The following is a 26,900-nucleotide window of genomic DNA, read 5'->3' as shown; positions in this document are numbered from 1 at the left end:
AAAAGCTGATTAGAAGATCAACTGCTTAGTTTCCATTTTAATTTCACACTGGTTTACTTTAAATTCTGCAGAACTTGAGTCAGATGATGATAAACAAGTAGACACAGTTTTTGGAATAATTACACAAGTTTGTGCTCATGCAGAGTAGATTTTACTGGTTTGGAAACAATCATCTAGAGAAATGTGGGTTGTTGTGAATAATCCAGATGGAGACTAATTTCCCTTGGAGGAATTGTTATTTGAGCGCTCATGCCCGCTGCCTAACCTGAGTGCCAGGAGGGGTTAAACACACATCACACACAAAAACATGTAAGCCTAGCAGGCTGCTCAACTATTCTTAGAGGTCACCACAGTTTATGTTTTCTATAGGCTCTCACTCAGTGCCATATAGCTGCAGATGAGAGAAACAGAAAAAGAGAGAGAGACAGACAGAGCAAGAGAGAAGAGAGTGCTTTGTGGCCTTGGAGGGTCCAAAAATAGCGCCACACACACTTACACACACACTGGGGTTATTGTTCAACAGTGGGAGAGCGAGAGAGTGAGAGAGAGAGAACACACAACATGGATGGGGAGAAGAGGGAAAGTACAGAAGTGCTGAAGGAGGAAGAGGAGGCGGCGATGAGGGAACAAGTGGGACAGAGAACGAGAAGGACATGACGTAAGACGAACGATTTCATCTCTCTGCCTCTCGCAGCTCGCTGCTGTATAACTCGTCTTCCAGTGAACAGACAGACGTCTTTTCCAGGAACTTGTAGGGGAGGAGCAAGAAAGGGGGGGAGAAGAAAAAAGGCCCGACGTCCATAGGGATCCTCTCTTCCAGAACAAGCGCTGACTGCTAGACTGTCAACGGTTTGTTAAGTCATGACATATCCATTAGTTGAGGAAAGGCTTTGAAGCGTGTGGAAGAGTGTGTTTGAGAAACTCTGAGCTCACACGTGGTTTATCAACTGACAAAGCACCTTATCAAAAACGAAGTGATATCTCCACTGTTATCCTTTGTGGGCCTTACCAGTTGTTCTGCATATTTTAGCCAATTAACTACAAATTACTTTACACCACTGCTGAGAGTCAACTATTTTTCACAGCCACTTATTTCAGTACACTTGCAGATGATTTGAAGTTTGTTTGAGATAGTTAATCCCACACAGCGAACATTTGGTGATGTGAGTGCTCTGTCAATGTTTCTTTATCAACGTCTGCTAATGCAGTTACAAGAAGAACATGTCTTTAAATCTGTCTACGAGGATTGAGGATTCCTAATTTGAACAAAACGACTACTTTGACAAGACAAGAAGGAAGTTTTAAGACAATTTTCAAAAAGCAGTGGACTTACTGTAAGACTTTCAATGTACCAAATGTAGTGTAAAATATACCTGACTTGCAGTTAAGGTACACGAATGTGCAACATATATTAAAACCGAGAAAAAAAAACAAAGAAAAAGTTCAACTGTTTATAAACCACAAGGTAAAACTAACTCAATAAATATTTGATCACCTAAGGGTTGAATGGTTTCCAAAGAGGCTGTGGTGAGAGTTTGACTTTAGGCTCTAAGTGGTCTAGTATCTAACCACATGGGACAAAACACTATACAGCCCATGTAACTAGCAACATGTACACACAACAGGTGCTTCTTCACCTGGGAGCGCTGAGAAAAGGCACAAACACAGACACACACACACCTATCCAGCCCTATTTTCACACGGGAACTGGAAGACTCGAAGAGCGAAAGTCACTGGCAGCCACAAATGTGTGTAGGATGAGCATGTGAACAAGAACACTGAGCACTGTCCACGCACAAACACGCATTAAGCACCGAGGCACTGCACCTGATGCGCTCTCAGGTGGGCTGGACAACTGGACTTCAACTGTGTAATCTTCACGCTTATAAACAAGCCTGGTGGGACAGTGTGTCTTTGTGTGTGGTGTGTGTGTGTGTGTGTGTGTGTGTGCGTGCGTGCGTGCGTGCGTGCGTGTGTGTGCGCGCAGTCCCCAGAGTGTGTTGAGAACAGCAGAATAATATTGTGTCAGTGAGAGAAGAGTCCTGTTGCTCTCAGGGCACTGTTAGGTATATTTACTCACACCAAAGTGACGCACTGCTCCCAGGACATTCACCTCTCTCCTTCGACATGCACACATACAGATACACACACACACACTGCTTCTACATGCTGCAGCTGCACAGGGTGACATGCAAACTAGTGTGTACTGAATAACAGTCGAATCACTCAGTAGTTTTAGCTTGTAAAAGGCACGCTTGAACTATGTTTGTAATCGCAGTGAAGCATGCTCCGCATGCTCCGCATGCAAACTATTCTGATACTCCTGGAAAGCTGTTTTGACAGGGATGGAGGCAGGGCTGCCAAAGTGGGGCCTGTGGGCCAACAGTGGCTCGACATAGGGTTAAGTTTGATATTTTTGATACTTCTCCTCATCTGTTTTCTAGATATTTTAGTAAAAAATAGAAAATGAAGCAAATAAAAATGTATTGCAAGGTTTATGTTGTTATCATTTTTGTAAGGCTCTTTAGATATGTAGGATCATTAATTATTTTCCATAATCTGAGCATGACAGAGTGACACTTTGTGTAGGAAGTCAGTCAACTAGGGGAACTTGTCCTTAAAGTATAATTTTGCATCGTAGATATACAACACAGTAGGTGTTTGCTTTTGGGCCGTAACGCACCATTAAGTTTCAGCTTAAGTTGGCCACCCCTGGATGCAACGATCTGATTTATTCTCTACCAATAACATTTCCTAGACCCACACTGCGGATATCTGCCAATACTGAGTACTGATCTGATACAATTGGTGTTGTTTGTTTGTTTGTTTTTCCCAAATTTAAAATGTATGGAACAGCCCCCTCTAGCATGGAACTTATTTAGATAGAAAAGACAATGTTATGCACCAGGGATCCCTGTGGTGGACCACAATGACTGAATGAAAGTAAGTTATAACGGAAACTGAGTATTTGAAATTGACATAGATGCTGAAACTGTAATGTGGATCAGCAACATCCTGACAACAACCTCATCCAGCACATCAGATGGTAGAATCCCTATTTTTAGACAGCTACAATGATGTTCTTATGTTTCTTGAAGCTTTCACTTCTTTTCCCATAATATTTGTGATAAAATGTCTGTGGTTATTTTTTTTTTATTCGGGAGTGAGAGCTGTTTGAGAATAATTGAAATCTGGTGCTGCAAAGTCATAATCTTAATTTTTACTTTATGTCAAAGAGTAATTTCAAAAGCGAAACACCTTTTTTAAAATACGGCTTCAAATGTTTAGAGGACATGTCTTTCTTGTGTAATTTTCCCATGATAGGCTAATAATTTCCTTCAAAGTTACTTTTAGGGAAAAGCTGTTAAGAACTAACACAACCATGTTACAGGCCACAGGCGCCTCTCTTCTCTTTCACTCTGTCGCCCCACCTCACAGGCCGGTGTTAATGTACTTCTCCAGCCAACAGCTTGGCAGAGAGCTGCCAGCTGACACTTCACCTCTGGTTCAACAACACACTGCCTACACTCACTACTGCCTGTAAGAGTGCATTTGACTTTGTGTGCACCTCCGTGTGAGAGCGCATAGGAACTTTAGACACTATCTCAATATCTATATGATGTAAATTGTCTAAATTTAATTTTAACTAGTAAAAGTCGAGCTTTTCTTTTACAGACAGTCCTTTGAGCAATTAGTCCATTGAGTGAATATTAATTCATCTGTTAATTTCATTCATTTCAGTCAATATTTGCTAGTTCCATCTTTGCAAATTTGAGGACTTGGGGTTTTGGACTTGATGAAGACCAGAAAGTGTCAAATACCATTTTCTCACATTTTATAGACAAACATGTAATTCATAATTTGAAAAATAACTGAGTGATTAATTAATTGGTCTTGGTCTTTGTCCTACTAAGTACAAATGTTTTTAAAGTAATTTTAATAACATAAAATTAATTTCAACTTGAGAATTGTGAACCAATAATATCTCACTGCCCAGCCTTTGAGCACTAAATAGCACTAGAGCTGTAGCTGTGATCCCCCACAATGTGAAGCTGGGCTGTGACTGTGTTTGTCAGGTCAATGGGTGACTTTGCCACACTGGAGCAAATTAGATGTGGCATGATCGAACCATGCAACTGTCAGGTGTGTGTGTGTGTGTGTCTGTCTGTGTGTGCGTGTCTAAGAGATAGGTGGTACTTTTGGGAGGTGGTTTCCTGGAATGTGCCACTAGAGCGGGACAGGATGTTAGCAACTGTTATGCACCACCACAACAGATCTGTTTCCTGTGTGTGTATATGTGTGTGTTTGTGTGTGTCCATGCATGTCATTTCTGATTCACACATAAAATCTGGCTAGAATCAAAACGAACTCAGGCAAGTACTGAGTGAATGTAAAACACATAAATGATCACTATTTTTACTCAGAGATTATTGTATTTGTTATAAAATTCAAATGAATGAGAATGTACGTTTATTTATGTTTATTGAATGTTTCAAATGTCCTTTTCTATCATATTTAGTCAACCTCATCCTGTTTTTTGTTCAAGTTGTACTTGACTTAAAGTCTGCGCATTTTAATCTTGTTTTAGTCAATGAACTATTATATATTTATACTGTTGTAATGCTGTATTTTAATCAATTAATACTGTTGATGTCTCAGTCTTTTTAGTCATCAAGTTATAGTAAACATTTTAGTCAACCTAGTCTATTTTAGTCAAACTTATTTCACATAAGATCTGATCCTATAATTAACCCTAATCCTCCTTCAAAACAATTTGCTAGCCTAGTTTATTGAGTTTGGTTTAGCTGTAAAACACAGCATGCACCACCACTTTACTAGTTGGCTTGATATAACTTTAAAAAATGAAGAAAAAAAACAACCTAATGTTTTCTTGACCTGCCAAAGTTTCATTGTGGTGACCCTTCAGGTTTGCGGTGTTCTTAACAGCTATTTCATGGCCACTTTGCTCCCTGTCGGATAAAGCAAAGCATTCGTTCTTTTTATCTCAGCCTCAATGTAACGGAAATGGGCCCAAATATCAGCTCTCTCCTAGGACTTGTTGTCGTCACTGTTAGCTTTAACTTGATTTCTGTAAAACGACTGACGTACGTTACTCAGTCCTTCAATCAGCTTTTTGCGTCAACAATTATGCATGTTGATGTAGTCACAGTTAGTGTCTAATGACGTCTGTGCAGTCTCGTAATTGTCTCAGCTTAGTCATGGGGGAAAAAGGTTGCTGACTAACATATTTACTCATAGTTTACGTAAAACACTACTGTACATATTCACAGACTAACTTAGGTGTGCACGTGACAGCAGGTACAATATAGGAGATAGAATATACAAACATAAATGACAGTAACACACACGGAGCTCCGACCTGCCAAAAAGATACACTGAACCAGAAAAACAAGTCCACAATAACAGCTACAGACTCAAACACCCTGTGTGTGTATATTTATGTGTGCGAGTGCGTGTCAGTGCTGACTCAGTGTGTGTATGTGTTTGTAATTCAGCCTTCACAACGCAAACTCTCCTCCATTCTCTCTCTCTCTCTTTCCCTCTCTCTCTTTCACACTGTCTCCTAGCAACCAGACACTTAAAGCCTAAAAATAACCAGCTAGAAACGAACAGAACAAAAAAATAAAGCATAAACGGGCAATTAATCCTTTCAAGCCTGGAACACGGACTCAAATAGACCAGGTATTAGAAAGGGAAGCGCGGGGCAGGAGCAAGCGAGCAAGAGATGGAGAGACACAGAGAGAAAGGAGTGGGAGGCTGAATCTGCCAGCAACAGGTAGTCGTCAGGAGACAGAGTTCTGCGCTACATGACAGTGTGTGTGCATAATCTGTGCGTGTGTATGAGTGTGTATGTGCCCACTAGCCTTGGCTGGGAACAAGACAGAACTTTTCCACCCTCTCCAAAAGCAGGGGCTGCTCAAGGCAAACAAGGCTGCAGTGTAAACCAGCCCAGCGGCCCTGCAACAAGCTGGCAACGAGTCCTGCGTTAAACCGAGTTCGGAGAGAATAACACGCCGCACGTCAAAAGACCCGGCAGGGCCTCTCACTCTTTGACAGCGAGCACTTTTATTGTGATTTCTTCTTCCCCTCCTCTTCTTACAACATTATGAAATAAACAATGTTATGAAACAAAGTAAAAGGCAACTGAGTCATGAACACACACGTACACGGAGACCTGCTGTCTCGCGTCTGAAGCCGACACATTCCAGAGTGGATTAACATTCTAGATGCGTGATGGCAAGTGAGAGACGAAGCAGCCAGACACCTGATCTTTACACCAGACATCTAACAGTTCACGAGGAGTTGTTCTTGTACTTTTCAAAAATCAGACTGAGGGTATACTTCTAAGCTATGAAGATGTAATTGTATCTGATGGTTTCTGGCTTTTTCTCTTGAAGTGATTTTAAGTCATTCCTTGCAGTAAAATGTTATCATGGTTCAGATTTTCAAACCAGCTGACAGACGAGACTAAAATGTTAGTGAGAAATAAATCTCAGCGTGCAGACTACACGTCTGACTTGTTTGTGTTAATACTAGACTGCAACTAACGACTACTTTCATCATCCATTATTTCTTCATTTCTAGAGTGGTGTCCAAAACCCAAAGATGTTCAATCTAACTTGTTAGTTAAATTCAGTGTTTTTTGCATAATAATTCACATTTACAGTTGTTGCCAATTAGTTTTTTGTCTATCCACTACTTGTGAATTGACTAACTGTTTCAGCTTTATTTAAAAACTTGCGTGGTCTTCTGGCAAAGCACATTAACTTCAAATCATCTCCATCTCCATCTCCCTGCCCTGAGGTAATATTAACAAGGTACAGGATTTGCATTGCATCAGATTTGGTGTGGCTGCAGAGAGACTTCTAATAGGCATGGAAGAGGAGGAAATCACACTTATTCACAGGATTACAAAGAAAGGTGAGGAGATTCAAACATTAGACATAGAACTCGCATTTGTTCAAGGGCTCTGGTGGGATGAGCTGACGATGTCAAGCTGCGGCAGTAGAAGTATAACCTGTGGAGCAAAGGGTGTCTTAAACCTTATGTTGGGGCAAAGCCACCAAACTTTTCAAGTGTTTTTTGTCAGATTTGACTAGTGATTCAATACATGCAGTCTTTGTGTACTGGCTCTCTCCCGATTCATTTTAGATAGGAGCCTGGTCTTGTTAGCCCAAAAGGAATGCCCGAGGCGTTGCAAAGATAAGCGTGGCATGACCTAAAAAGATTTTGATTGCATCTCCAAGTCTCAAATTAACAGGTTCATTCAATGAAAAGTGAACTAATGACACTTGTCAGGGTGGTGTCTTAATAATCGGTACATTACACAAATAAACAACTGTGACTAAGGCGGTAGTCCAATGAAGCAGATTTTACTCGTCCTACTGTTCTGTCAGGATTTTTTTTTTACTTTTGATGGAACAATCTGCCATGCATGTGAGCTTTGAAGGACATCAAAAATTCAGACAAAAAGGTAGTCAATTTGCTAAGGCCAAATGATTAGCTAGGTAAAGCTGGTTTTTAAGGCTCAGTATGTTTCAAAGTGTAGCAGCCAGCCGTATTCAATATCTTGGACAAAAAGCCCCAGCCTTGACTTAAATGCAAACGCTGATGAGACAGAATTGTTTCTACAGTGCCTTGAATTTTCACACCTTTTCAGGGGACAGGCGATGTCAACTATGCGGTAAAACTCAAGCCATTCAGTATTCAAGGATAATCAAGGACGCTGCAAAAGGTATGGGCATTTGTCCTGAATGCCCACACTGAATTGAATGAAGTGAACACACAACTTTTTGGACATATTTATAATTGGTGTAGGAGGTCAAATAGTCTTCACGAAGTATGTAACCTATGACATCGGCTGTCAATATTTTGCCTTTTCTTACAAACTGCAGAGCACCAGCAGGCTTACATAATTCAAATTCCCTTTTTAGAAGTGCGGCAAGCAGCTGGTGCTCTACATCTCAGAATGCATTTTAATATCTGACTGAACAAAGCAATACATTAATTACGTTGATACATTATGTGGCCACAGCTTTTGATTAAATGCAAACTGATGTATCTATTTAAATGGAAATGTATGGTGCTCATCTGCTTACTTTTTGTCATTTTGTTCTCGTCTATTAACAGCTAGCGAAGTATCTAACTGGAACACACGTCCTAATGATGATGTACTAATGGACCTTATACACAGAAAGCTCAGACAGATTCTTGTTAACCTCTGATATAGCTTTCTACAGGCTATAGGCTGCAAGCACATCTCTATTATTATACAATTATATATTAATAATGGGTACTAAGGTCATCTAATTTTCTGGAGATATAGGCCAGGCTTTCTTTTTTTTGTTTTGAAATGTAAGATTCACATAACATCAACAAAAGAGAGAAGAGAGCCATATATGACTTTGTCCACCATGAATGCTTCCAGACTCATGTGGCCTTTACTACTCCACGAGAGCTTTCATTACCTAGCAATATTTCACTATGATAAATGCCTACCAAAAGCTAGGTGTAGCCCAAACAATTCTCTGAAACTCCTCTAAACTATGCATTCGTTTTACTTTACATGTTACTTGTTCAGTTGAAGCTATCTTTGAAACCCTATAGCCACAGAAAAAAAAGAACACCTTTGCACACATCTTCAAAAACTCAAATGGGAAGCCTGTGGATGTACTATGCCGGTGTGTTTGTGTGTGCCTCTTGTTATGAGCTGCGTGATGTTGTTCAGACAAGAGGTGAGACTAGAATAGGTGACGGGCCCTGGGGAATCATGTTTTTCTCTGGTACTGCTATGGTGCTGCTAACTGTGCTGATGATGGCTTGCATTCACAAGCTATTCACTGTGAGTAGTACGGTGCAAACATACACATGCACAAACAGTTACCTAGAGTGTTTTCAGAAAAACAAAGGCAACCATAGCATGAAAGCTCCACAGGTTTTCTACAAAGATGCACAATGACAGTGTGCAGAAAAACAACATCAAAATACAACTTGTTGACCAAGTCAGCATGCTCCTGTCCTACAAATACACATACACGCACACTCCCTTGTAGGCTATGCGATCATCAGGGGAGAGATAAACCTTACTTAAGGGTGAAGCAGAGGGCTGGTGGACTGGTTTTCTAAACGGGCCCTTGGGTGACGAGTGAACAGGGGACATCGGCAGCTTGCCAACTAGCACTGTTGTCCTTAACACCTTCCCGCTGCTTGGGGGAGAGCAGTTTTGGAGCAGTGTACAACATCCAGCTTTCAAAGTGCTAATAGATGGGTAATTACAAAAATTAAGGACCCTAAGTTTCACAGCAGCATTGCATCATGATGATGGTGAGAGAAACACACCGAAGCTAATAGGTCTGCTGTGCTGTTTACAACTGAAAAGTGGGTCTTTCACAGACAGAATGTATCACAACTGGGGCTGACACTTATTCCAAATGTAATTTTGATAAATAAAAGATAAACTATCCACAAAACTGTGCAGAATTTAATAAATGACAATAGTGAAAAGGGGTCCAACAAAAGAGCACACTGACAAACACAGGCCCACACACCCACAATACTAAACACAGTGTGTTACATAGCAGTACATGCACGTTTAAAGTCTCAGGCGGTGGTAGACTTTGTGCCCTCAGCAGTTCCTGTGCGTCAGCAGTGTGTGTGAATAGTACCAAAAATACACACTACTTCGCTAAGTCCCATCAACCTATTCCTTCCTCCACTTCTAGACTATTTCTCCATCTATCCCCCATTCCAACCCCCCTCAACCCTCCCGTCTGTGCGTCCAACCCTGCGCGCTTTCCTGCCATTCTTCTATCTCAGCTAATTTTAGATGAAGTAAAAAGCTCTGTCCACATCTGCTAGTCATTCTTTAAGAGGTTTGTGTATGTGTATGAGAGTGTGTTTGGGATTAAGAGAAAGGAAAGTGGGAAAAGGTCAAAAGGAGAGAGCAGTGGAATGAGTGCTGAAAAGGAAATAAAAGGAAAGGTATAAAATGACCGGGGTAAAGACAGAGTCACTGCCACAACCAGAACAAATGTCCATCATGACTGGAATACAATCATTTAGATTTAGAGTGTTTCCTCTGCATTTACTTGACAGTGGTGAACCACAAGAGCAACAAACTGCCATCACAAGTAAAGAGAATGCAGGAAAAAAAACCTTAACGTTATAATTTAGCTCAATTTGCCCCCGAAAAGCACTGACAAATGTTAAGGCAGAGTGCTTGGAAATGGTGCTCTCTCTAATGTTCATAAATCATCCAAATGGGAATAATTTGCAGTCCGAAACAAAAGACAGAGGGAGAACGCACAACCCATGGTTTTGACATGCTGGCCACAGAAGAAGTAAAAACTCAATGTGATGCACACAAAATAACTCTCTGCAGTAGGATTACTGTAAGCAATGCGTTCCTTTTAAATACGCAAAAGACTACCTCATCCTTAAAGCCTGTACAAGATGACAAAAAGTATATTGGAAAATCTCCTAATGGTAGTTTATTTTTGATCTAATACTATTAGTCTTGCATTGCATTCTGGTAGATGGTAAACAATGATCAGGCACAGCAAGCAAAAAAACAGCGTGTCACTTTTCCCTAATTCTTTTCATTGTGAAAGCCACAAGAAGCAACACAAAACATTTTATTGTAACATCTAGTACTACCTTTACTATTGCAGCATTATTGTTTTTTAATACGGAAGGCTACAAATACTGAATACATATTGAAAGAAAATGTACTGATATAGCTAGTTTTGAGGTTAAACTAACATTAGGGATGTTCAAAAACAGGCACGCAATCTAGAATAAGCGTGGATGTATGCACAACTTGCAATTACATGCTCTCTGACAGTCCCAATACAGCTAGCTAGCCAGTCACTTGCCACTGACCACAACACCTCGGGAACTGTCATTTCTACCTTCTCCATGATGTCATCTTAGAAAATCACTGTGCTAGCTAGATAGCTAGCTACCTAAGTAATAGGCTGTGATGTTGAAATAAACAAACTAGCTTCTTATCAGATGTTGTAGTGATTGAACCACAGAATTGGGATTTTGATTTTGAACTCATAACGGTGAATTTTGCCGAAAGGCGAGGAGTTTGCATATCTTATTTACACTGACTTTTGCTTGCCATGTCAGCTTGGTTCTTAGCCAGGGAACTGGCTCCTTTTCCCTGCACATTAAACCTGCAGGAGGTGTTTACAGGGGTGAGTCACAGGAATGGCAACAACAGATGCGGTTTGATTCAGTAAATTTAACATTCATCGTTTTGTCATGTTAATTGTAAAACATTTCAGGTTTACATCTGTGGGAGGCTACATGTGTCCACTGTAAAATGTTGCCCAAACAAAGACTCATATTGTCTTGACTAGTGTGGGGTGACATGCTCATCTTTCACTCTGGGTGGACAGAGCAAATATCCAGAAAAACGCTCTCACACACACACAGCCATAGACAAACACATGCACACACAGGATCCTGGCAATCACCACTGTGCATCACAGTGAGCTGTGAGGGGGACACAGAGGGCAGAGCACAGCGTGTTTATGTGTGTGTGTTTATCCCATCGTAAACAGGGACAAGAGACACATGCCGTGTCACCGCCTGTCACCACTTTCTCTTCTTCCCCTACTATTCTCACCCTTTACTCAGTTTCTCCTGTTTTCCATCAAGCCTTGTTCCTGTGCCCTTGCCCATGTCTTGCGCCCCCTTCACCTCCTCGCCGCCTCCCTCCTCCTCCTCCTCCTCTTCCTCATCTAACCCTCACCCCACTTGGTCAGCTTGTTAAGCATGTCTCCTAAAGCTGATTAAATAGTGTTGATCAGCCTTACGTAACGTTCACCTCGTGCAGACGTCGCTGCCAGCCAGCCAGCATATTGTCTTTGTGCCGCTGTGTGTGCGAGAGAATGAGGAGGAAATTTTGCTTCAATGCACACTGAAGACACACACGCATGCACACACATAGACATAAGCCTGTATGCATGTATTACAGTAACACTATGTCTTCTTGGACTGGAGCTAGTGCACGGTCTCATTTATATGAACACATTTGGCCACAATGGTAGAATGGGCACATCATCATGGTCTCCCCAGGTGTGTGTGTGTGTGTGTGTGTGTGTGTGTGTGTGTGTGTGTGTGCGCACACGCTGCAGGCTGTGTAGATAATCACTGCTTATCCCCCAGTTAACATGGGGCTGCCAAGAGAGACCATGCACCTACAACACTGCAGCGGTGAGTAGGAAGACACACATGCCAACACACACACTTGACATGACAGACTGTAGGTATAAACAGCAAAAACAATCTTTACAACCACATGCACACACACACACTTTAACACTGTGTTGGTGGTGCATGTAAACAAAACCCTGTTCCAGATCTCATTAATTGGCGGAGTGATTGAGTTAACGAGGCAACGCACACAGGCAGGTTAGAAAGGTCAGGCCCAGTTCCTCTTCTCTCCTCTCCTGGTTTGCTCTTGCGATCTGCCTCGTGGGAAAGATTAGAATCCTCAGCTGGAGCAAATAAAGCTGGACGTTATGCAAGAGAACGAGAGAGGGAGGAAGAGAGAGAGAGGGAGAGAAAGGCTGATGATGATGTAACTTGAGAGAAGAGCAAAATACAGAAATGAAGGACGAAAGAAAAGATGAGCGGGAGCTACAGAAGGTGTGTGACAAGAGGTCTTGATGCAGCTGACCTTACAAAATGACCAAGCTCTATTTTGTATGTACTGTTAGTACCTTACTGTGTGCTATATTGTGCCAGCCACCCATCTGAACAATGGTAGCCAATCCGCTCTACTAGGCAATGAGCTCAGCAGTAAAACACAGCTGCCCTGTACAGGCAGAGACCAGTCCTCTTCATCCTCACACATCCTTGCCCCAGCCACATACAAAACCAGACTGCATAACTTTTCAGTTGTTATATTTGGTTTCATTATGGCCTTCCTGAGTGGCGTGTGTGGGACTGTGTTCCTGATTCAACCTGCAGTGAGGTTCTGACTGGCATGCCAGACCCAGAAAAGCAGTCAGGGGTACCGAGTGCAATGCAAGTAGCTCTGAATAGAGTGGAATTTCAGTGCTTATATGGCTAAATGGATTGGATATGCTGCATATGTAAGTGGTAATGGATACTGTGACTCATAAAGGCTGTCACTTTTCAATTAGAATTCAACGACCGTACAAACATGAGAAAAAAATCCATAATTATCTGATTGAAATAAAATTCAAAATGGCTTTCTGATCAACTGTTTCCAGTAAATTAAAAAATTAATCAATAATCAAAAGTTTAGAAAAGGCTGCTAGCTTGTACATACTTCTATTATTACTAACTCCAAAAGATTATGGGGAATGTTTTTACCTTCACTGAACAGTTAAAACTTAAGAACTATGAGAGAGTGTGAGACAAAGGCCCGGTGCTGGACAAGAACCCAGGATGATAAGGTTACGTGTTCACCTTATACCACTGATTCACCCCAAACAAGATGTCCTCCCGGATTCACAAAATGTGATATAAACATTTACATAATTCAAAAGCACATGGCTCAGGATTACACAAAATCGTCTTCCATTTCCTGTCCTACCTTACTTGCTTATCTCACTACTGCTGACGAAAGGGAAAACCAACTCGACTACACAACTATACAACTCTTTTTAAGTATGCTACTAAAATAATCACATCTATGTATTATATCAAATGAAACATGCTGTTAAGTGTGATTTTCTTCTCCCAACAATGCTGGTTTCAAGGTGCGGCTGTATCAAAAATAAATACAGGTGTCAGGAGAAACACAAAAAGAATAAGACGAGCAGGAAGGAAGAGAAAACAGAGAGAAATGAATGAGCTGCGGAGAAGGAAGTTAGTTCACAGAGATAAAAGACTGACTGGCAGAGAGAGAGAGGGAGCAATGAACTTTCTCCCCTCCATCAGTGTACTGCTTGGATGGTGTTATGTAAGAGCTGAGTGTACACACACCGATTACCTCCGCTTGGTTCAACTCATAACATGAGGCGCTACCTCATTGTGTGTGTGTGTGTGTGTGTGTGTGTGTTGTGGTTGGTACGTGGGTACGTGTGTGTGAACATACAATGGTGATACCTCTCAGTTACATTTCACGCACAAAGACACGAGCGCACATTATACAGACAGCATACATACAATCTATTGTCCTGAGCGCTGATTCAAAAGGGATCAGATCATCTGTCCAAGGTGTAAGATAGCACAGGGGTTCCCCATGAAGTGACAGCTGCACTGGCTTACAGTTACACCTCCACAATGCCAATTTGATGACATACCTACACCAATACATCAGAGTCAGTGCATTGTAGTGCATTTATATTCAAGAGGTACTTCAGTTATTGTACATTTAACATCTCAATTGTGTAATCTAAATAAAATCATGACAGAAGCTGGAGAGGGACAAATATGAATCTTTAACCTCTGAAATCACTTGAGCGTGTAACTGATGTCTGTTTGAGATTTAATTCTGCCAGAAAGGTCGCAGAGTGCACCGATGCGATGATGCATTTCAAAACACAAACAGAGTTGTAGATAACAGTTGTGGAAAATTCAATTGTTTTCGTCAATGTGAACAAGAGGCATCGGAAATGTCCCTACTACTACTTCTCCTTGTTAACCACTACCAATAATCTTTTTTTTTTTTTTACTTTAATTGAGTGTGTCTGAGTAAACATACTGATAGATGTACTGGGGTTGTGACAAAAGGGCAAAAACCCCAGCAATTGGCAATTTTTATTTTGCCAATTTTTAATTTAAATGTTTGTCTCCTCAACCATCCAAGGTGTCAATCATCAGGATAATAATGCCACTGCCACAAACAGCCACATTGAATATGGCATGAGGTTTCTTTCAGCAATGAGAGCACAATTTTGCTGCTCTGACTATAATCTGATAATTAAATTTTGCCTCACAGTGGACCAAATATTGGCAATTGCAACTAACTATGCATGATGGTGTTGGTAAAAAAAATTGTGACTTAATGCCGCACCCCACATTACGCAGAAGAACGAGTTTACACATTCACATCGCTGACATCAATGAGTCACACGCACGCACAGATCCAACGTTCCCACACACACCTCTGCACTCTGCCTCCTCTCACAACTAACCTAAGGGAGAGAGTGTACCTTCGCAGAGAACCCGGCTAATACTTGGGCCAGACGAACACAATAACCCTACTAACACAACGCCCACACACAAACAGTGAGGATACTAGCTTGGGGCCAGTGGAAGAAAAAGCTGTGCACAAGAGTGTGTGTGATGCTAGATGCACGTGTGTGTGTGTGTGAGTGACTACAAAGACCCTAGTGTATATCAGTGTGGGTTTGGGCAAAAATAATTTGCTGAAATTATGGTCACAACACTTCTAATTCATTTTCTGCACTCTTTCTCTAGCCTGCAGTCAAGAACGTGATATTTATGATTGGCATCTCTTGGCAGGCAAAAGATGCTGCAGTTGTTTCCAAGGTAACATGTATACAAAGTATTACCATTTAGCAGATATGCACATGCTGGCAGTTAAAAACCATACACGCCATGTTATAGAAAATATGCCAATGAAATCTGTTTGACCACATCCATAATTCATCTTTAATACCTTGCTCAAGATATATGTGGCTATCTATTTAAATGCAATGTATTTAAAGGAGCAATATATAAGATTTTTTGTTTAAAACATTTCGTTATTGATATATTGGCTGATGTACACACATTTTTCTCAGTGCACTGAAACAGTAAACTTCATTTAGAATTTTTTCTTTATTATTAGGACAGCAGTTAATATAACAATAAAAATGTCAGTTTAAACTCAGTTTAGTCCTCATATTTTCTATGTTGGAATTTAGTAATTATAAATCACCTTAAGTATCTTTTAATGAATTATAATCTCTAAAGGAAAAAGGCCCATTGGTATTTATCGGAAAACATATACATTGTTACTGATATATTTTCACAGGTTGATATCAGCCAATAATATCAGTCGACTGATATATATCGTTCAGACTTTAGTAAGGACTGTGCATTTCTTTGTTTATAAGTATAGGGGTGGACATCCCAACTTTGTGGTGATGTGCTGCCCCCAATTTGTGAGTATGAATTTGAAAGATCATCATTTCTTACATAAAGCACCTATAAATAAAGTGTTATAATATGCCATTAAGCACTATTATTAATGTAACATGTCCTGTACCCATTGAATTCACAACACACTCATCGTGCAACAACTTGCTTGAATTTCAGTTACACCAACCCCTATGACCAAGCACTTTTCACCATTTTCTCTTCTTCTGTGGTACTTCTGGTTGTCCCTATTTAGCTCTTCATCTTTCTCTCCTTCCCTTTATGCTTTGCAAATCCCCTGGCTGCTCTGAATCCATTCTTCCCTACTTTCCTTTTCCCCTCTCACCCTGTGACTGGTCAGGGGATCTAGCTCACTGTTCCCTTCATCAAAAGCTTTAATCCCCTAAAACAACAATCACTGTGTGTGTTTGTGTGTATGTACAGTAGGCCTATATGTGTGTGCGCCCACCCGCATGCAACTGCCTAGTTGTTACATAATTTCACTGGGCCACATCTGATGCTAAAAATGGACATGGATAAAACTATTGTGACCGAGGGCAGGGCTACTGTACAGAGGCACTGGCGCTCATACATGTACACACAGACAGCAGGGGCTGGGCAAGCTGCTTAACCTTGATGTCATGAACCAGGATGTGGATTTTAAGGTCCTATAGGATAGAAAATACAAATTTTTCCTCAATAAAATCTATACACAATGGTTATTTTTGCAGCACAATCCAAGTAAATTATGTATTCTGATGAATAAAAAACATATGATAAATTGAATAAAATTAAAGGATCACTCAAAATCCTGCTCTCACTGTGGTTATCCTACAAATTGCCAACCAAAATCCAAACCACAGGCACGTACCCAAATATCTTTAACAAAGTGTAACACTGTCATTTAAAATTGATCCCATCCAGTGAAAGGTCTGAGTCAAAACAACCGGTGTCAGGCCTGGGATAAAAAACGTGAATAAATAAATAAGATACGTGGATATGTTTGGGTCAAGGCACTTAAAGAGTGGTGAGTGGTACAGGACATAAGACAAACTCTGTAAGAAATATGTGATGAGACGTTTTTAAGCTCTCTCTGTGTGTGTGTGTGTATGTGTGTGTGTGTGTGTGTGTGTGTGTGTGTGTGTGTGTGTGTGTGCGCGCGCCCGTGGAGGAGGATATGCTATATGACGAGCAGTACTGATGCACGACTTTGTCATTAAAGTTTAATCACTCTGCTTTCCTATAAATACCTTTCCAATGATCCAATGCATTATTCAGTTTCTCTCAGGACAGCACACACACAGATACACAAGCAGAGAAACACACAGACACACACCTGGAGAGCCGAGAAAAAGCGAGTGCCCTGGAGGAAGGAAGTCTTATGAACATTTAAGAGGACGATGGCCAGTGGGCAAAAATAGAGTCGGATGTTTGTCCTGCTGTGAGTGCAATCTTTTTTCTGTCCAAGACTGCACATCTTGGAAGGAGCCCTTGGCCGTGTGTGTGTGTGAGTACAAACATATGTTCGGACTGCTACATGCACTGAGGCCAACTTGCACTCGATACCAGCTTGTGGACTCGTTTAACTTTCAGCTCATATTTAGAGTTTTCAGGGCGACTTCGTGAACACCAACCACCTTTTATTGCTGATGCATTTTGACAGTGACTGACAGGATTCTGTACAATTTAAGCTATGTTAGCCGACAACTGTGCTGTATCTGGTCATCGAGTCAGGCTGGCTGGTAAATCAGGGTGTCCAGTGAAAGAAAGAGCGACAGAGTAGGGTGACATGAAGTGGGAGAGAAGGGGGAGAGAGGAGGAAAGAGGAGGAGAAGGCTAATGGAAGAGGAGCTGCCACTGGGGTATTAGTCCATGGATTGGTGACACAGAAATGATAGTGAGAGGGAGGAGAGGATGGGAGGATGGGAGGGTCAATCGATGCTTAAAAAGGTTTCTCTCCCCAGCAGGGACATGTGCATCTGTGTGTGCACAAACACACCACAGTGTTTCAAATGAAAACACTATCTCTGTCTCCTACACACACTTCATAGAAAGGCTCCTTCTGGCAGAAAAGTCAGAAGTCTGGCTAAAGAGCCGCATCCAGTTACGGGCCTATGATTCCAGCAAGAGGTAGATTATTTGCAATCACTTGGTCTTATTTAGGTTGAGACAGTGTATTTGTGTGTCGCAGTTTTTCTGTCTGACATAATAGCGATTCATGATTATTTTATTATCCCTACAATCATCCAAAAATACTTTTAAAAACTCTTTAAAAATTGCACTTAAACATACTGTAATCACTTTGACCTTAAATTTTGTGAGGACACAAATATTTTTATTGCATCACAGATTTACTTCAGTTGTTTAAGTGAAAAACTATCAATGAATCTTAATTAGTAATCATAAACCATAAGGTCTTCCTGCACAAATAAAGGATGAATAAATGGGGGGTAACCTCAGCTCCCTGTTGTTCTTTAGTTTGGAATCCATAGTATTTTCACACAACTGATTTAACTTGTTTTTGTGGGGGATACAATGTGCAAGCCAAGCCTTCAGCCAAGGTTTAGGCAATTCAAAATAAATCAGGAAACCACTAAAGGACTGTATGTCAGTGAGCTAGACAGCTTTTTCCAAGTCATTCAAGGGAGGATATTCATGATTATCTCGATTTGCCATTATCACGATAAGGAAAATTCATCAACATCAACTTAATATGAGTGATTTTTATCATGAACCTTGATAAAAGCCTTTATTGTCCCATACTTTATCTTGACCATAAAAGACAGTGTTTACATGTGGATTTGTCCAGAAGGGTGAAATCAGATCAGGCAGTCAGAGCTAATAAAAGGCAGAGGATGTCCTCTTTCCACTTATCACTTTCCCTTCACACAGACACACAGTTTGTAATTTGGCTAGCAATTATGTGGCGTCTGTAAGTACACACACCTGCAAATACGTCTATGCTCAGATGAGGAAAGAGCTGGTTTCCTTGTCATTAAGGTGGTGTTAATTAAATTCAAAGTGTACAATGCCTAAAAGGCACACAGAATCAATCTTTTTAATAAAGACAGTTTGGGGCGGTTTGTTCCGACATAGACACACATTTTACGGCATTCCCACCTCAAGCCCTGCCTTTCAAATGCACATAACTTTCTCACTCACATAAGCTGTGATGAGTTGGCTCAAAGTTCAAAATGAGCTCTGACGTACAAAAGAGAACAGGTCTGAACATGGAGGGAGAGAGAGAAACGAGATAAAGACTGAGAGACAGACTCAGCCAGCAATGTGAAAAACAGACAGGCAGATGAAGAGGAAAGACTGGTTGAAAAGAAAACTCTAAACGTGATCTTGCATTCCTTACATGGGGTGCAGGGAAGGAGAGAGAGGGAGAGAGACAGAAAGATAGAGAGAGAGACGAGGGAAAAAAAGAGGGAGGAATGGGGGAAGGGAGAGAGGGGAGAAGAGGAGGAGGGTGACAAGAGAGAAAGTTTAACTTGGCGCCAGACAGCATTTTAATACTCGACAGCCAACCACACAGCCACTCGCACAAACTATCGACACTATGCTAGTGGCACAGAAGTCCTTTTGGTGACTTCCCATCGTCCGAAATTAGATGAGATATTTGCCCTCCACCCCCGCTCCCTGGGTCCAGCACAGAGGCAGATTCCCAGATAAAAATAGCCAGAGGAACTATTCAAACACTGCTGCCTTTCTGCAGGGAGTGTCTGCTGACTGCACTGGACTTAAGGGGTTAGAGAGGGGTTAGGAGCTCCACTTGCCACCTCCGTGAATCAGAGGGCCTGGGACAGCGGGACAGCCCGATCTCTTACAGACACACACAAGCACAAATTAAGTTTAAATCAATGCGTGCAAGTTGTTATTTCCAGTGCTGGTAAAGTTTCTATGCAAGAAAACTTAATTCTCTTACACACACAAGAGAGAAAGAGAAAAATTATGCATCTCGAATTCGATATTGTCAAATTGCCAATACTGTACATATCTAATTATGGATTATTATACACCAATTAACCTGCAACCTAAGTGCAGACTAACACTTCTATAAAGTGACTGTTTAAATAAAATACACTCACCTTACACTCAAGACTAAAAGTATACACAGAGACCATATTAAAAGTTAAAAAGTGAGTTGGTTTTAAGTCAAAGAAGGTCCAGACCTGCTCTGATCCTGCCGGGAATGTATTAGCACCCACACTGTGTGCAGATCCCTACTGAAGGATGGCCTCAGCATGACCAGTACTATTGGGGTTAATCTAAGAAGATTAGGAGTATACATTACAACACCACTCGGGCCAAGCCATACCATTGGCAAAAACAGCCAACCATTGGGTGCAGCTGAATCAGTAGAGGATTATGAGAACTACTGCGTGTGTGTGTGTGTGTGTGTGTGTGTGTGTGTGTGTGTGTATGTGTATGTGTATGTGTGTGTGTGTGTGTGTGTGTGTATGTGCGCACAACAGGCCAGGCCAGGTGGTTGTGGTGTGGTTTAGAGTTGGTGCAAGGGGAAAGGGATGAAGAAAGAGTTAGCTTCATCACTGGCTGACTGAGTGCTGTCATGGTCTTGACAGCGTACATCCTTATTATACTCCAACCAGCACAAAGGTGACACTCCAGGCTCTAACCAAAAGGACAGGTCATTGTGTCATGAGGATCCAAAATAAAACCTCTCATCTGGAAGGATGAGAGAAATGGAGTTACCTGATCTTCACTGGTGTGTGTGTGTGTGTGTGTGTGTGTGTGTGTGTGTGTGTGTGTACGCGCCCACATGTCACCAGACTCAGATCAGTTTCAATGGCGCCGCCATCACCAATAAGCTGTTATACATACACCCACAAGCACCGACGTACACACTTTGTTCACAAGTAATACCTTTACACAGCTGCCCACCCAGAAAACCCTGTCTCCTTTATATACACACTTGATATTCTTGTAGAATAACTTGCCATTCTGCGCCTCACTCTGAATCACCTCTACAACAATGTAGCTCTGTAAACTCCCCATATTACATTACAATACACATGCATGCGCAAACACAAACAGCTGCTCAACAGTCCAGGTCAATCCACGCACACAAACACACCCTGCTGCATTCTCAACATGAATTTTGATACCCATTTGAAAAGAGAACCTCGGTGCATGTGTGTGTGTTTGTGCATGGTGGGGTATGTGTGCATTTTGAGGCTGCTAGCTTTTATTAAAAATGTTTTACCTTCCATCTCTTAAAATAATTGTTGTCATTTTCTTATTGTCTTATTCATACCATTCTTTGGAGGTATTCAAAATATGTCTGTATATGAATACATGCATGCCTTCGCAAGTTGCTGAGTGAGTGTGTTCAGGAAAGGCTTGCAGAGATAGTAACTGTTGTGTTTTCCCCTCATGTGTAATGCAACACAGCCGGCAACTATTAACCTTCTAAGCAGGAATGTGGGAGGTCCAAGAATTCCAATAAAAAGCAGCAGTGTGTGTGCGCGAGTGTGTGCGTTCTCTGTTTGTGTACTCACATATAGGTTCGTCAAAGTGTTACAGTTATCTGTCAACAGTCCATCCCATCCAGACTTGCAGACCCAACTCATTACCATTCCTGACCAATTTCCAATATGGTCGATGTCGGGTCATGCTGTGGCTACAACCAATGGCATCACTGTAAAACTAGGCTCAACTCACATCACCGACACATGGCCTGAGGACACATTTAGTTCTGCAGCTGTGTTATCAGCGTAAAAAGCACATTTTAAATGGAGCGCTTTAGTGTCGGACATCACAACCATACGGCTGATCAAACAGGTCTGAAAGGCCGATAATCTATAGGACTCAATGGACACAGTTAATGTGTGGGTCTCTGGGGCAAGGGGGCAAACAGGCCGCCAGCAGAGCTGGACAGCGGTCACAAGCACCCGGGCTATCAAGGGTAATGCAGCCTTGTTGGCTGTGGTCTCTCCAGTCTCCCTGGTCAAGGGCGGCACAGGACTAATGGTGGGGAGGTCCATTAGTGTCGACTGGCTGAGCACATTGTTCCCTTTGGTCACATTCCTGGCTAAATACAGACATTTCCACAACTGAAGGCCCCCTCTACCAGAAGTCATTTGTCAACTTAGCCTTACGGACGACCATATCAAAACTTTTATGAAGAACTGTTGTGACAAGGAAAAGTGGGCCACGCTCACTCTGCAATGCTCATTCTGCCTGTTATAAAATCAATCTCTATAATACTGAGTGTAAAATTCAATATGTAGCAACAGCTTAAAACAATACAGTTAAACAAAGTGTATATAATGAGATTTTATCCCACAATTTTGTCAGCAATGGTATTTTGTCTTAATAGCTTTAGTGGTATCCCAAACAGCTGGTATGTTCACACAAGCAATCAAAGTTGATTCTTAGCACGTAACAGAATGTGCCAGCTTTTTCAGATGGAAGTTTTGCTATGGAACATCATCTGTTTCAGGCTTAAAGCATGTTGGCTGAGCCTGATCACAGCAGGACACTGTCCCATAAACCAGGCTGTAAAACTGTATTGGCATAATGGGAGGTAGTGGTTTTGCTGTGGTCAGCACTGCGAGGGAGTTTTCACAGATAAGGCTAATCACTGCGCTTATCATCACAGTGGCTGTGTGTCGAGATTGAAAAGCATATGCTCGCAATTGCACACATAAACCCACACAGGGAAAAGGTGAAATTTTCCCTCTCAATTCCTAGCTCACAATCTACCCTTTTGTCTCCTGCCCTGCCACATCACAAGGCAGGACTGTGTGTGTGTCTAGAATAAATGGTAAAATGGCTCTACGGCACGTCAATCACTCTGGTGAAGCTGCACAAAACAATCCTCATTAAACTACATAGCTGAATGACTGATGGAAAATAGACTGGGATGCCCAAATTTACCTCACACTTGTGTCCCTCTCTTTCTCACACACACACATGCAGAAGTGTGGTCTCTTCACTTGTCAAAAGCACCACCAAACTATGAGCTACTCTGCACCATTATGAGTACAATGAGAGGTCCCTGGCCCCACAAGTCCATACACAATCAGCCCCAAGGCCTGCCCCACTCCCACCATTGTCCAACACTCCACACACACACACACACAATGGCCACTCCAGAGCCAGGGGTCCCACTATGCAATTCCATCACACAAAGACACACACCAGTCCTTATCCCGTCAGAGAGAAAAAAGAATGACAGAGGTGGCAGAAGAAAAATTGCAACCCTTTGGGAGAGATGGAGGAAAACAAGTGTAACACAAAGTGCAAAGTGTGTGTGGCGGGGGTGTAGATAACATATTAGTAAAGGAGTGACATACAGTAGGCAAGTTATTATTATTGTGTGTGTAAGTCCTTATCACCAGAGCTTAATTAATCATTAGCACAGCCTTTGAGGTACACAAAAAGGTGGATATATGACGGTGACCACCAAATGCCTGTCTGCCGACTAATGCAACCTGTAGATTACTTTGCCTTCATCCCCCGACTACATCAAACACAACCAGACCAGGTAAACAGCAGTAATTATATGGAAACAGAAACTAAATCAGACACTTTCCAACACCACAAAACCAACACCGATCTGCCAGTAACAACAGATGCAGCTATAGTCCCGCCATTTCCTGCTACATCGCATCAATTCTCTATCATCTATTTAGGCTAATGAAATGACTGTAGAAAACAGGAGTGCAAGGGGAAGTGTATGGTCGATGATTGAGAGAAAGGAGGTAAGCGCCACAGCTCCATAGATTACTGTGTGGGACATAATCCTACATCACCAAACATCCGAGGAAGGGATGATTACATTTTTTATCCTACACATATCCAAGTGCCGTTACATCCTTCTGCATTCAAGAAATGTGCTCCCTCTGAATGATGGGATCTACACAGGTTAAGGGTTAAAACTTGTGTCCTGATTTCAGCAACAGCAGGAGATCAGACAGATCAGGAAAGCACTGTGGATTAACCAGTTCAATAACTCAACTGTTTAAAGGTGCAATCAGATTGTTGTTAGATAACTCTTCAGAGATTGAGTTGCTATATTTACCAACTAGTGCTGAAAGGATTAATCAGTTAGTTAATCAAGGGAATTAATTAAATGTAATTTTGATAACTGACGAATAACTTAAAAGAGGTTATATCTTCACATGGGGCAAGAGGCTGTTTGCTTTTCTATTAGAGCTGAAATGATTAGTTAATTAATCTGAAACTTTTTGGATGATTGATGATTGACGTTTGCTGGTTCCAGCTTCTTAAATGTAAAGATTTGCTGGTTTTGTTTGCCTTATTTTATCATATACTGGACATCTTTGGGATTTAGACTGTCGCCTTGGGGTCAAGGAAATTGTGAAAGTAATTTTTCACTATCTTCTGACTAACTATGGACCGAACAATATATGAAGAAAGTAATGCAAAATTGTTTGCTGCAGCCCTACTCATTATAAATTGAGAACTTTGTGTTTAAAGACTGTTAGACTAAGTTGAGACTAAATTTTTAGCTTAACATAAACTCAATGAGTCAGAACAAGAACTATAAGGGATAAAAGAAAATGTAGACAGCAATTAGACTGGTTAAATGGCAGCACACAGTTTACACCAACCACACTATAGCAGCACTAGTTAATGTTCTGTACCTTAACTGAACAGATGACAAACAGACACACACACACAAACTGGATATATCAATCCCATAACCTGAGCAAAATAAATTTGTAGTGCCACACAAACACTGGATTCCTTGTGATAAAAGGGCTACTTGTGGTGGGATGTGGTGTGATGTCATGGCAGCCTCCTTCAGGGCCGCTGCAGGGAGTGGGTGTGTGTGTGCAGGAATGTGGAGGGCTGAGGGGTTGATGGGCCGAGGCTGGGTGCAGCGGGAGTCAGGAAAGGGGACAGGGTGGGGGAAGGGAGGGGAGCGTCCCAAGTGGAAAAGGGTCCCACACAGTTTACACACGGCACTATGCCAAATGCTTACCAGTAACTACTTAGAAAGTCATCACATTGTTCCCGCAGGAAAAACAAACTGATTAAATATGTATATTTTGTTTTACACAGAGACAATAAATGATTGTTGCACACTTTCAGATGTTATCCACTGGGTCTCTCCTACTTAAATTTAGTTTTGTTGTGTCAGGAAGATTATCTCTGACACCAGAAACAATAAACTGAAAAGCTGGCACAAATTATTTTACTTCCACTTCCTCCTTTCTATAGACAAGACATGGTTGGCTTCCAGTGAAGGGGAGCAAGAGCAAACTTATGCAAGCATTTCAGGAATTAGACAAAATGACACACAGAGACCTCAGCTGACTACTGGAAATCCCCCCCCTGCTCTCACTTCAATATGCTGACAGGCCAAGTACATAACAAATGTGTGCTCACAGTTACTGGGTTAATATCAGCTTGCTCCGTGTGTACCTAGCCAGATCCAATCACCTCATCAACACCACCACCAGGAGGAGAGTGCTCCAGAAGTTATATACACGTCAAACATCTCTCTGTCTCAGTCAGTCAGTACAAAAACACAATGGCACAATGCTTCTGGGATTTTCAGTCTGTTCTCTGAAAGGTGCTGGATGGTGAAATTAGGTTGTCAGGGTGACACGGAGGATGTCGCTGTAACAACTGTACAGTAGTTCAACCACTTCCTCTTGAACCGGAGTACAGTACTAAACCTGCACCAGATTTTACAATCGTATCCAGTGAACTAAACCACGGACTACTACACTAAACCTGAGCAACTAAAATCAACAGGTCTTCATCGCGCTATTCAACTGGAAGCGGATGTTGATAACTATCTGGCTCGTTCATTAATCAGCAGTGTAAGTACTGTTAGCTTTGCCGACGACAAGTAAACAAGAAAGACAATGGTGGATAAAAAAAAAAAATCAGAGCAAGAGTCACGCAAACTTACCACTGTCTCCAGGTGTTTTCATTCTCTCTGCTTTAGCTGCTAAGCGAGACAGCTAAAGTTGCTAAAAAAAAAAAAAAAAGATGAATTCCACGAAAGTTGCTTGTGGAAAGAAAAGTCAGTCTCTCGGCCTCTTCCTCCCCCTCGAGTTCCCAATCTGGAAAACTAGGTGAAGATACACGGCAAACTTTTTTTTTTGTAGCTAACTGCTTCAGCGGCTCCCTCCTCGCGAGCCGCCGCGCTCTCTCGGTCCGTTTCTCCGGCTCTCCGCCAACCGACCGAACCGACCGAACGGCTCTCTTTTCCAGCGGGGCTGAGCGGTCAGGACCCTCGCTGCTGGTCCTCGCTTCTCTTGCCGCAAACTCGCAGCGCTGAAATCTGCTCAAGTTGCGGCGGAAAACGGCCAACCGTCCCGACTCGAGCCAGCCGAAAAGCCTTTCTCTCTCTCTTTGAACAAGTTCTCTCGCTAACTGTCCGGGAGCTGTTTACTCCGTCTCAACCGCATCTTCGTCGCTGTTTGACATCTCTCCGCCGCAAAGCTTCTTCACTTCTTTGACAGAAATTAACGCCAGAGAGGAACCTCTCTTTCTTTACAGACTTTCTTAAGTTCTCCACTCACTCTCACACCATTCAACACTAGTCTCTCCTCCCCCCGTGCCTCTCTCCGTCCTCGGGGTGTCGTGTTTCGCTCGCTCTCTTCTGAGCGGGGCCCGCCCACACTGACGGTAGAGAAGGGGGGGGCTAACGTGGCGAGTCACGCCCACTCACCACGAGCCGGGGCCTGAGCTGGCGTCATTGCAGCACGCGGCGTTGCCGTGGAGACCGCCACAGCGCGCTGCCGTGGTGACGTCACATCCGAGTCCTACGATTCGAGAGAGAGCCCGAGAGCGGCTCG

General features: G+C 42.0%; 1 protein-coding gene across 1 annotated transcript in view; it reads right to left on the bottom strand.

The window, feature by feature from the left end:
- Window positions 1-26,665, bottom strand: part of erfl3 (Ets2 repressor factor like 3) — a 49,151-nt gene extending 22,486 nt beyond the window's left edge. Inside the window, exon 1 of the mRNA XM_073485659.1 lies at window positions 26,009-26,665. Within this exon, the coding sequence (XP_073341760.1) occupies window positions 26,009-26,030 (22 nt within the window). The 5' untranslated portion in view covers window positions 26,031-26,665. The remainder of the gene's footprint in view (window positions 1-26,008) is intronic.
- Between the last annotated feature and the right edge of the window lie 235 nt (window positions 26,666-26,900).

This window comes from Pagrus major, chromosome 17 (assembly GCF_040436345.1).
Source record: "Pagrus major chromosome 17, Pma_NU_1.0".
NCBI lineage: Eukaryota > Metazoa > Chordata > Actinopteri > Spariformes > Sparidae > Pagrus > Pagrus major.
This window is presented reverse-complemented; position numbering and strand designations above follow the sequence as displayed.